This window comes from Ceratotherium simum, chromosome 29, assembly GCF_057802395.1.
Source record: "Ceratotherium simum simum isolate JZ-2026a chromosome 29, ASM5780239v1, whole genome shotgun sequence".
NCBI lineage: Eukaryota > Metazoa > Chordata > Mammalia > Perissodactyla > Rhinocerotidae > Ceratotherium > Ceratotherium simum.
The window spans coordinates 29,993,890-30,007,034 of NC_141928.1; the positions used below are offsets into that span (position 1 = coordinate 29,993,890).

The 13,145-nt window shown below is 44.0% G+C and overlaps 1 protein-coding gene across 1 annotated transcript; it reads right to left on the reverse strand.

Annotated features, from left to right (window-relative positions):
• Positions 1–6,819: 6,819 nt before the first annotated feature.
• Positions 6,820–7,779, reverse strand: LOC101403208 (olfactory receptor 13C7). The gene has a single exon (XM_004423287.2). It carries the CDS (start codon positions 7,777–7,779, stop codon positions 6,820–6,822), a length of 960 nt encoding a protein of 319 aa, XP_004423344.2.
• Between the last annotated feature and the right edge of the window lie 5,366 nt (positions 7,780–13,145).

Here is a 13,145-nt window from a genome sequence, read left to right on the forward strand (position 1 = left end):
GCATTTGTATCCAGTACGTTCTAATCATGGAAATAGATATTTTTTTCCTATTTGTGGTCTTCTCTTTTCCCCTTAAATCAGTCCCTTTAACATTTCTTGTAGCACTGGTTTCTTGGTGACAAACTCCTTTAATTTTTGCTTATCTGGGAAAATTTTGATCTCTCCTTCCATTTTGAATGATAACCTTGCTGGGTAGAGTATTCTTGGCTGTAAGTTTTTTCCTGTTAGCACTTTAAATATATCGTGCTATTCTCTTCTAGCCTGTAAGGTTTCTGCTGAGAAGTCAGCTGATAGCCTTATGGGGTTTCCTTTGTATGTAACTTGACATTCTCTTGTGGCTTTTAGGATTCTCTCTTTATCTTTAATTGTAGACATTTTGATTATGATGTGTCTTGGTGTGGGCCTCTTTGGGTTTATCTTGTTTGGGGCTCTCTTTGCTTCCTGTACCTGGATGTCTGTTTCCTTCCTTAGGTTAGGGAAGTTTTCATCTATTATTTCTTGGAATAGATTCTCTGCCCCCTTGTCTCGCTCTATTCCTTCCGGGACACCTATAACACGGATGTTAGTGCGCTTGATGTTGTCCCAGAGGTCCCTTAGACTGTCCTCACTCTTTTTAATTCTTTTCTCTTTTACCTGTTCAGCTTGGGTAATTTCTTCTAGTCTTTTGTCCAGCTCACAGTTCCGTTGTTCTGTATCCTCTACTCTGCTTTTGAGTCCCTCTAATGAATTTTTCATTTCCAGTATTGTATTCTTCATTTCTGATTGGTTCTTTTTTATATCTTCCATTTCTTTGTTGACATTCTCACTGAGTTCATCTATTCTTCTCCCCAGATCAGTGAGCATCCTTAACACTCTTAGTTTGAACTCTCTGTCGGGTAGGTTGCTCATTTCTGTTTCACTTAGTTCCTTTTCTGGGGTTTTGTCCTGTTCCCTTACTTGGAATGTATTCTTTTGCCTCCTCATTTTGCCTCTTTCCCTGTGCTTGTGTCTACATATTAGGTAGGTCAGCTACGTCTCCTGCTCTTGGATAGGTGACCTTATGTAAGTGATGCCTTAGGAGGCTTCCAGTGTGCTTCCCTCAGTTCTCAATGTTCCAGGGGTGACCCCTATGTGGGCTACGTGTGTCCTTCTGTTGTGGCCTGTTTGCTCTCTCTGTAGGCACCCAGGGAGGCTGAGTTATGCTCCTGGCCAGCTGTTGTAATGCTCAGCTGCTTGTAGTTGTTGTGGGCCCTTCAGTCTCTTTATCAGGTGTGGGGAGCCCCAGCACAGTTGGCTGTAAGTTCTAATACCACATTTGTGTTGCAGTATTTCTTTTAGGTGAGTAGGCCCCCAGTGTGGCAGGTTGTTAGGCTCAGGGCCTTACAATTGCTGTAAGCCTCTAGCCTATTAGGTCTCTTGTCAGCTCTCTGAGGATTGCAGCTGGGTGGGGCTGGCCTCAGGCCCAGGAGCACCCAATTGTTTCAGGCTTTGGAAGCTGGGGCAAACCTCCTCTGTGGGTCTTTGAGAAGCACAAATCTTCTGCAGCTGACAAGCCCTGCCGCCCACAGGTCCACACACACAGTCAACACAGTCCTGCCCCGTGTGAGCGCCCCGACCTCCCCAAGCGGACCTAGTCTCTCCACGGGGGGAGCCCCACACACTCCACCACTGCCCCACACTCTCCACCTGCTCCTTGTGCATACCCTTCCCTGCTCAAGTCGGCTCAGTTGTCAGGCTGCAGAGAATCCAGTCAGCAATCTATGCAGGCCCACCAGTTGCCTGAGGGCTTGTTGTTGGGTGGGGCCAGTCTCTAGGGTGGGCTGCCTGCCCTGGCTGAGCTGGATTAAATCAGTGCTCTAGCGGGTGGGGCAGACCCTGGGCTAGCAGGCCTCAGGGAGAACTCCAATGGTGTTTGTGTCAGCACGCCCACACCAGGCCACAACAATGGCTGCCGCCAATGTCCCAGTCCCTGGAGAGGTCTCACCCCTCACCGAGATGCACTCAGGGCCTATTAGGTGAGTCTCTTGTCACCAAAGCACTGTGCACCTTTCTTTCTGGTGATTTTAGGATGCTTTCTGAAACGGGTGAGTTTGCGCGCGGGCCCTTTAAGAGCCAGTTTTAGTTTCTTTGTGAACCGGGTTTTCTGGGGGTACTCCCCAATGCTTTAGTAGCAGGCAAAGTCAGATATTATGCCGCTGGTCTCGATTGTTCTGGGTCCACAAAATGCCCACAGCGGGGGCGCTCCCCGGCTCAGGGCCCCGTGCCTCCAGGGAGGGTGCGTACCTGTGAGCTGCTCCCGGAGGCCGTGACGCTGGCGGCTTGTGAAGGCGGCGTTTTTCCTCTTCCACCTCAGTTAGGATTGTCCGTTGTTGCAGGAGTTCCTCTTATCCAGTTTTCAGTTCTGTCTCAGGGGTAATTTTTCCACGAGGAGTTGTAAATTGGCTGTGTCCACGGGAGGAGGTGAGTTCCGAGTCTGCTTACGCCTCCATCTTGACTCTGCCCGCAAGGAAACGTGATTTTAAATCCTAGGAGACCATTGACCCCGGATACCTAGCTTCTGGCTGTGGCTCCACCCTTCCAAATACTCAACACAGCTCCCTTTTCTAAGTGGCTCTTAAACACTGGAAGCATCTATCTTAAGCAGAGCAGGATTGCAGAATTCAGGACTTCTGGCCCCGTTTAGAGGAGATCTGCCAGCTTCCTTTTTGCCTGCATCATATGTCCTTTTTTTCCAGTGGCCACCCATGGTAAACAGAGGCTGGTGACTGCCCTCATCGAGATTTTGGAAAGTCACCCCTGAGCCGCAGAACTTGAGGTTCCGGATTGGAGTCTCTCTCTCCCCACTTGGGTTTCTCCTGCAGTTCTTCCCCAGCCTGTCATCCCCCCAGTGCTCCACTCATGGGATTGGATCTCCTGTGGAAAGCTCAGGAACAAGTGGAAGAAGAGAAGGGCCCACACCATTGCCTCAGCTGCTATGACTGGCCCCAGTACTGCCAGGCACACGGGAGTCAGGACACACATCCCTGGGACAGTCTGATTCACTTCTACTCTTTACAGGAGCTGTGCCCACATTAGTTCTTGACATCTTATTATGTTGATGTAACTTTAAAGCCTCTCTAAACTTTTCTGGAATGAGGAGATGGTATGTGGAAGAAGGAGATAACAAGTATGAAATCAATGAGATGAAGTAAAAATTCTGTAGATCTTACTTTGATATGCATGCATGGATGGATGATGACCATACATACTACAATTCTGGTATAGGAAATATGTATATTTCCTAGCTCTTTTGACTGAAAAGACCTTGAAACTACAATAAACTCAATAGCACCTCTAGCACCCAGATTGTGGTTTCTAAATACTATTCTCCACTAAAGGAAACAAAAGCTTCTTGGAAAAAAATGGTTCTTTCCAGGTCTGGTGAGGAACTGTTGAGTCTGGAACATCTTGACATACCAGAAAGCAAGGGAGCCATCAAAGATACTAGGGTCATGTCAAAAGATTTCAGGAGCCATGAGCTCAAAACTACACTAAAACAAAAAACTCTCAAGTATCTAGATTTAATCACCAATTTATAGGAAAGACAGGGACAGACACCACAGGACTGTAATCAGCAAAAGGCAGACTGTGGCAAACTCTACAGTTTCCCATAGTGAGAAAAAATTCCTTTCCCCAAAAAAAGTAAATTAAAAGGGAGAGAGACAGGGGGAGAGAGAAGAAGAGAGAACTATAAATTAAAAGAGAGTAATAATGTGTAGTCTTATTTGGATTTTGGCTCAAAAAAACAGATTGAAATAGTTAAAGTATTTATACGACATTTGGAGAAGTATAAATGCTGGATAATTGATGATATTAAGGAATTACTGTTGAGTTTTAGGTATTTTACAAAAGTACTAATCATTTTTAGAGATAGATACTGAAATATTTAAGGATGAAATGCTATGATCATCTGGGATTTGTTTCATGATAATCCAACAGAGGGAGAAATAATCCATGAGGGTATGGATGAACAAGATTGACCATGAGCAGATCATTGTTGGATCTAGGAGATGAATACCTAAGGATTCATTTTATTATTTTCTCTACTTTTCTGTAGGTTTAAATTTTCCCATAATATAAAATAAAAAGGACTTCTCCAAGTCTTAGCTCATGTATTGCAGCCTCTATTTCTGTTTTTACATGAGTATAGTGCTCTTTGTGCATTTGACTGTCATCTCTCTTTGCAGACCAGCTTTCTCTCTCTTGCAAGGCACATAGCCACATCAGTCCTGGCTTTGTGTGGGCTCTCAGTTCAAGAGCCCTACACCAACTAACAAAGGTCTCTATATCCAAATTCCAAATTCCTTGGAGAGAAAATATGATTAGCCCAATTTGGGTCAAGGGTCCAATCATCTGTGGCCGGGAGAAGGGGCATGACTGTCCTCTCATCAGGTGCTAAGGGAGGAGACATTCTGCCTCTGGGAGGGCTTTCTAACTAGTATGCCACAGGCTCCAGACATGCCAAGCTTAGAGTCCCTCTGGGGTCACTAAGCAGGACATGTAGTGACCTAAGCTCCCAGGTGAATTGCCCTCAGCCACGAGTAGACTAATCCACTTACCACAGGGTGCCCTACAAATCCCATTATTTTCTGTGAGTTCCTCGGCAAGAAAAAGACTGGGAATCACTGAACTAGGGAGGTAGGACGGATGGAGTTGATAGGCAGATTTCAGAGAAATTATCTACAGTAGAAAGCAAAGTTCAAGGTTACAACCATGGTTAAGTACGGGAGCTGGAATCTAACAAGGTCTGGTTCCAAAACTTCTGATGCTAACACAACATTAGACTGCCTCAGCCAACGACTCTACTTGATTTTTGCTAAGTATTGCCAGTGTCCGTAGAACTTTCTCTGAAAAGAGAACACATGTGTTACTTGAGCATTGGAGTTTGCACAGTGTTACAGTTTGGGTTTGCTGGGAAGAAGACTCTGAGATGGAGATTGGGGTGCAGGAGGTTTATTAGGAAATGCTGTTGGGATCAGCACTGGTGGAAGGGAGGATAAGGAAGCAGGATTGGACAGAGGGAGAAGTTGGGCTGTGATACAGTCTCAGCAAAGGCCTCAGTCAACCCAGTGGGGAACTCTGGCACTGGGATGGCCCTTTACAGTTGTCCTGCATTGGGGCAAGATGTTTATATCCCTTTATCAATCAGTCATTGGATATGGGCTGCCCCGAAAGAGGGGCCATGACCTTGGGTGAGTCAGCTGTCTTCAGCTAAGAGCCTTCTTTAGCTAATTCCCAAAGATGACTGTCAGCTGGAGGCTGTCTGCCAGCAGCACCTTCAGCAGCTGGGGGAACATGTCCTTTAGTCCTATAGCAGGATCTAGGCGTGGGGAACTAGGCACAGTTATCTAAGTCAAAACTAGTAAAATGAAGTATGTTTAAAAGAAATTTTGTTCTGCAAGTATGTTTCATTTGTAAGTCAAGTCTTGACTTATAAAAGTTTGGAATTTATCCCAAGTTGATGCCATCCTCTCTATAGTGAGATAAGAAGGGAGTAGATGGGCTCTCTGCCAAATAGGAAAAGGCAAATTCATACCAGGCAAATTCAAACCCAGATAATACTGGGTTTGAAAAAATGAAACAGGAACATGCCCCCGGACTCCTACAGCCCAAGAGCCTGTTTAAGGGGCCACCCAGGCAGTGACTGGTGTCCATGTTTCTGCCCAGTATGGGCAAGAGAGAATTTGTGGGGCCAAAGAGAGTGGCTGGCCACATCTGAGACACGAGGAGCCTGGGACACCCAAGCAAGGCAGGCAGGGAGTGTTTTTTTTCATTAGAAAGTTTTGATTTTCAGGAAAAAATGGACATCCAATTGCCTCAAGGAAAAAGGGACATTTGAAGTTCTCTCCCTCACAATAACTTTGCCCCTTTTTGTTTTTCTACTGCCTGAGGTCCTGACACATTTTAATTCTGGACCTTTTGTCAGGTGCATGGTGAACTGGCTCTCCCTTTCACTTTTATTATTCCAATTCTCCTCAGTCAGCCACCTTGCTCCATCTTCTGCTGGTCATGTCTCACCATCCTGAGTCCAGCCTCCCTCAGATTGCTGTGGTGCCCTGGCTCTGCTCCCCCGCTACAGATCCATCCTTTAACTCTCCAGACTGCAGGGCCAGACTGTGTACTTAAACAAGACTTACTGAGGAAACTTAAAACCAGACACCAGCTCTTATTGCTCCTAGGCTAAGATCCTCCACATGCATGTTGTAGGATCTGGTCTACTTGCCCTCAAAGTAAATGCCTTACATGAAATCTACATGGTCCCAACCCCTCTGAGTCTCAGGGAAAGAAGGCCAGCTTCATTCTCATTTCCAGTTTCAGCCCTGCCTCCAAGAAAAATAAAATTTGAAGGTGTGCCATTTCTTCCGCAACAAAGACAATTTTTTATATTGTTATATCATGAAGTTTTGCCCCACGTTGTCTTCAGTGTTTCCTTTCCAGAGTAGGATCTTGGATCTTTATGTAACACAAAGGTACACTAAGCTATTTTTCCCAAAACAAAGGAATGACCTGCTCACAAAGGTGAATTCAGACTTGCATGGTAGAGAATCAGAAAAATCACTAATTGCATTTTCAACAAGATTCCACTTCCATCCCCTCAAGTCACACTCCCTTCAGGTTTTAGGTTTCATCATTTTTAACAATTGGGTACAGTAACAGCCAAAGTTTTCCATTACATGTGTAATTTGATTTTCTGGTAGTCATTCTTCAAGTGTATCTTCTTTGGGGGACACATTCTTCTGAGATTCGTGGGTGAAAGCAGCCAGGAGGCACAGAACTACAGGGACATCTTTCCTTCAAATGTCACTGGGTGAAGCATTTCTGACTCACCAGTTTCCTCAGAGCAGCCTTCACGTCCTTGTTCCTCAGGCTGTAGATGATGGGGTTGAGCATGGGGGTCACCACCCCATAGAAGAGGGAAATGAGCTTGTCTGAAAGGTCCTGTTTGTCTGACCCCCGTGGATCCTTGGACTTGGGCTTCCTGTACATGAAGAGGATGGTTCCGTAGAAGACAACCACAACTGTGAGGTGGGCAGAGCAGGTGGAGAAGGCCTTTTTCCTCCCTTCAGCTGAGGGGATCTGTAGGATGGTAGCAATGATGAACACATAAGAGACAAAAATGAACAAGACTGGGATTGCAAGGAAGATTACATTTGTCACTCCCATACTGATCACACTGATGGAGATGTCAGCACAGGCCAACTTCAGGACAGCCAGGATCTCACAGGTGAAGTGGTTGATGACATTGTTCTCACAGAAGGGCAGCTTCATCGCAAGGGATGTTTGAACCATGGACGCAGCACTTCCAGCTGCCCACGAGCTGGCAGCCATGGGCACATAGGCAGCCTTGCTCATGACCACAGGGTACCTAAGGGGGCTGCAGATGGCCATATAGCGATCAAATGCCATCATGCCCAAAAGCACACACTCTGTGGCTCCCATGGCGAAGGAGAGAAACATCTGCAAGGCACAGGCTGAGAAGGAGATGGTTTTCCTGGGGGTCAGGAAGCTGTCAAGAATGAGGGGCACCGAGGAGGTTGTGTAGCAGATATCCAGGAAGGAGAGGTTCCCCAGGAAGAAGTACATAGGTGTGTGCAGGTGAGAGACAGACACAGTTACCAGGATGATGACCCCATTGCCCAGCAGGATCACCAGGTACATTGACAAGATGAGCACAAAAAACATTTTCTCCAGCTTTGGGTGGGCAGAGAGGCCCAGGAGAATAAACTCTGTCACAGAGGCAGTCTGGTTGGCACTTTCCATGGTGTGTCTCCTCTTTCAATGGGAGAAAATACTCAGAGATCCAAACTCAACATTCTTTGCCTCATGTAAGTCCAGGGCATCTGGTCTGGAATTCCAGTCAGGCTGAGTGATTTGCGAACAGTTCTGAAAGTCCACAGTCTCTATTTCTTTACAGGAAAAAGGAGGAATAAAATAAAAAATTACTTTGGGGCCATCAGACTTCAAATTTACAATATTTATAATGATGATTCTGATAATTTAATGCATTTGATCAGAGACAAGATGCAAAACACGGTCATTTTAGTGGTTATATATCCTATATGGCAGTTCATTTCATTAAACTTTGATCAGAAAAGTGACTTTCAGTTTGCTCCATGTTCTCCCACTTTGTGCCAGGTACTAGTGAAATGATTAGTTGTGAATACTCACTTTATTTCTTCTCTCCAGGTCATTCTTACAGAAAACATATTCCTGTTGTTTCCAAGATCTCCTTTCTCATGGGCAACACAAGCTCTAGGGCTTTCCATCCATCTGTCTGTCCATCTCTCCATTCATCCACCTGTCCATCCATCCGTCCGTCCGTCCATCCATCCATCCATCCATCCATCCATCCATCTGTGCCTGAACATCCATCCACCAAACACTTGTGTATCACCTGGTACGTGGATATGACAGTTCCTCTGAGGAACAGGGGTGACCCATAGCCCAGGCTTAAGTGGGTTCACAACCTGGCAGGGAGGGGAAGCAGAAGGGTTCGGGAGAGGCCAGAGAATCTGAAAGGGGACTCAGGGTATTGGTGGGAACAGGGGTCATGGAAGGTTCCTTTGGTGATATAGAATCCAGCTGTGCATTTAAAGACAAAAGGAGACTGGACATGGAGAGATGCAAGGGAAAACAAGGAGGTCTCCAAGATAACTTCATGTTCTGGAAATGCTGATATGTCCCAATAATTTGAATCTGATGTTCCATGAAGATAGACAGAGGACTGGCTCCAAAAACCCACGGTGGATCACAGCTTCTTGAAATCTAGTTTCCTTAGGTAACTAAAGCAGTGATTTTTTTTTTCTTATCATATTGCTGGGTCACCTTTCCTCTGGGTGAGTGTCCACGCAGGAATCAGTGGACATTGACAGTCCTTGAGCCTTTTGTTTCAGCTGTTAGATATGTCACCCAGACTGACATCCTGTCACTGACTGTGCTCCCCAAGTACTTTAATCGAACCCTCTCTCCCATTCTAAATATTTTTCTACACCACATTGATGCATGGCTTTTCAGTTTCAGCTTGATGTCTTTTAATGATGAAGAGCTCACTGCATTCCCAAACAGCACACTCCATATTTGCAGAGCTCTGGAGTATTAGAAAATTCTTCTACATATGGAACCAAGCAGGCAGCTTTCTGAGTTCTTCTCATTCATATAATGGTCATTCAGCTTCCCTCTGGAATTACATTGAATTTGTGAGAAGTCATCAGGTCTGTAAGCCAGAGACTTGGGCTGTATTCTACTTAACCTTCTAATCTGCTGCATAGACTTCAGTACTTTCTTCCCTCGATTAGATCCGTAGGTTACCCTGTTCTGTGCTGGGATTGGAAGAGATCAATGATGTTCAAACTCTTTAAAAAAGAGAACTTTTGTTTTATTGAATTTGAAACCCTCAAATATAAAGCAGAACTGTTCTTATCGAAGTGGGCAAAGAGGGCTCAGAAAATCTAGGCTGCTCAATGATGCCAGGCCACAGTGATGCACACACAGCTCAAGGTGACTTCATTTACATTGTTTGCAATATAAGTAGTGCCCTCTGGAACATAACTCTGGGACAACTCCAGCCATTTTCATGGCTACAGTGTGAATGATGCTCCTCAGAGTTGTACAAGAAGAGGTTCTTAAACCCTGGGACCACTTCATTTCTTGTGGTGTCTCTAAAATTAAGTGAGTCCGTGAAATGAGACTGAAAAGTTTCATAGGCTTCTTACTGTCTAGGTTTTTCTAGACAGACCCAGGAAGAAGGACATCTGCCTGACTCTCAATCTTTGTAATACCACTTAAATTGTTTTATTTTTTCCATTTTCAAGCCCCAACCCCTTTAAAAATCCTCAAAAGCTGGAAATGTTACTGTGCTAATAAAAGGTTGGGGATTACTCTTATAAGAACTCTAACTTACCTTATTGAGGAACTTACTGAGAATGGGTCCCTATGGCTTGGAAACAGTACATGGGCCAGAAACAGCAACACTAGTTTGAAAGGCCCAGGCTGAGATGCCCACCTCTGATTTGAAGAAGGGCTGAAAGCCAGTTATTCCCACTCTGCCTTAATTCTGTATTTTAGGCAAAATCTCCAAAGGAGCCACCAGGACGTGTAGAAGGCAATTTGAAATCAGCATTGTAATTGGGATTATTGTGTTCCCTGGATTGATTAAAAGTTTGGAAATGGAATCATCAGGAAACTTTTTATACTTCTGGGACAATGTCCCCAAGGTCCAATTATGCTGAAAGCCCTCCAGGAAGACTTCTTTTTCTCCTTCCTTTGTTCCTGCTGGAACTTTCCACTCTTAGGCCACTGAAGGATATCAGGGGAAGCATTTCCATGTCGTGCTTGAATTTCTACAAACTTCAAAATGCTTAAAATTCTTGAAAAGGACAGCTGGAGAGGTAAGAATTATTTAGTAACACCCTATGTTCATGACATTATGGAACTAGCAGCCATGGGCATGATGCTTCTAAACTAGCTGTTCAAGGGCATGACTGTGGACACTTAGGGGAACTTCCACCTAGAGCCCTGGGGAGACTACAAGGAGGAGGCGGTTTCTGGCCAGGCTTTGAACAATAGGGGAGAATTTACACATGAAGAGACAGGCAAGGAATGGGAGAAAGGGGACTGAGCTTGGCACAGATCTTGGGCTTGAGTATTTCTTTGATATCTTCAACAAGTCATTTGTTTGAAAAGCATCATGGAATGAGAGGTAGAGTATAGCACAAAATCCAAGGAAGACATTCTATGTTGGTGGAATCTGGAATGTGGTAGCAGCCTCTAAGATGGCCCCCAGTGATTCTTGCCTACTGGTATTCGTGGCCTTGTTGTAATCCATTCTGCTTTAGTAACTTGTTTTTAACCAAAAGAATACACTCTCTTGCTAGGTTTGATGAAGCATTCTGCTTTTGGAGAGGCCCATTTGGCAAGGAAATGGGAAGTTTCTGGCCAACAGACAATGAAGAACTAAGATCCTCAGACCAATAAACCTCAAGGCACTGAATCCTGCCAAAAACTGTTTAAGTGAGCTTAGAAGTAAACCCTTTCCCAGTCGAACCTTCAGAGGAGATCCCAGCCATAGCCAACATCTTGACTGCAGTCTTGTGAAAGATGCAGAAGCAGAGGCCCAGTTAATCCGTACTCAGATTCTTGACCCACAGAAACTGTGAAAGAATACATGTGTGTTCTTCTAAGCTACTAAGTTTTGGAGTAATTTGTTTTGCAACAATAGAAAACTAATACATGGTGTATGCTTATGAAGCTGTGAGGAAGAAGCTAGGGAAAGGAAGAGGTGACACATCTAGAAAAAAGTGGTCCAGTGAACAGGAGCTCTCTACTTCCACCAAAGTCTGTCCTATTGCCAGAGGGAATTAGTGATGAGAAGATTTTTCCTCATTCTGGACCAAAGCCTAACTATCTCCCTGCAGCTCTACCCTGGGTCCTCACTTGGCTCTTAAAGGCCACACAGGACATTGTTGCTTCCTCTTTTGTGTATCAGCCCTTTGAAGATAGGAAGACAATAAATCACTATTGATATGCTCACTAAACATGTGAGCTTGAACTAAGCACAATATTCCTTCTACAGTAACCCAACAAATAACTAACAGTAACTAAACTAAATGGTAACTCAGTAAACATATGATGAAATCATGACCAAAGGCTATCCTGGCAAACCAGTGTCTGCCATCAGCCTAAGAGGCACAAGGAATCTTGGGCCCTCAGATGACCTTTTTCTGAGAGGAGCTTTTCGTTGTTATTTAGAGCAAAGAAACAGAAACAAATACAAGAACAAGCCCTCAACAGAATACACCTTCCTTTTGTATTGAGGCTGCTGGAATGTTCACTAGACAAATTTGTAGTGTGCCAATAGTGGTCATTATAGCAAGTCCATACATTTAGACAGACAGATAGATAGTTGTCCACTTTTTTGGGTAACATCTACTCAGTGAAATGCATAGATCTTAAGTATATCCAATGAGTTTTGACAGATGTGCACACCCATGTAACCCAAATCCTATCAAGTGATAGAATATTTCCAACACCACAAAGAATTTTCTCGTGCCCCTTACCAGTCAGTCCCCAACACCCTGCCCAGAGCAATCCCCATTGTTCTAATATTTTTCACCTTTGTTTAAGTCTTACCTTTTCAGAAACATCATATTAGTAGAATCATGCAGTAAATATACTTTTGTGCAAGTCTTTATTCAGAATAATATTTTTGAGATTCATCCATGTTGTTACATGGTTTAGTAGTTTGTCCTTTTTTATTACTGAGTAGTATTCCATTATATGAACATCCCAGTTTGTTTATCCATTCTCCTTGTTGAGGGACACCTGGGCTGTTTCCAGTTTTGGCTGTTATGAATAAAGCCATTATTAACATTCTCATACAAGTCTTTTTGTAGACATATATTTCAACTTCTCTTGGCTAAATACCTGAGAATGGAATTGCTGGGTCATAGCATACGTATACACTTAGTTTTATGAGAAATGAACAGCTCTTTTGCCAAAGTGTTTGTACATTTTACACTCCTATCAATAATGCATGAGAGTTCTCATTGTATCACATTCTCCTCAACATTTGGCCTTGTCAGTCTTTAAAATTTTAGCCACCCTGCTTGACGCATAGTGGTATCTCATTGTGGCTTTCATTTGCATTTTTCTGATAACTAATGATATTGAGCACTTTTTCATGTGCTCATTGGTCATTCATATATCTTTTTTTTTTTTTTTTTTTTTTTAAAGATTTTATTTATTTTATTTTTTCCCCCCAAAGCCCCAGTAGATAGTTGTATGTCATAGCTGCACATCCTTCTAGTTGCTGTATGTGGGACTCGGCCTCAGGATGGCCGGAGAAGTGGTGCCTCGATGCGCACCCGGGATCCGAACCCGGGCCACCAGCATTGCAGCACGCGCACTTAACCACCAAGCCACAGGGCCGGCCCCATATATCTTTCTTTGTGAATTATCTGTTCAAATGTTTTGTTCATTATTAAACTTTTTTGTTATTTTTTTTAAATATTGGGTTGTAGGAGGTCCTCATATATTTTAAATACAAATCCTTTGTCAAGTATGGGTATTGTGAACATTCTCCCAGTCTGTGGCTTGCATATTAATTTTCTTAATAGTGTCTTCTGCTG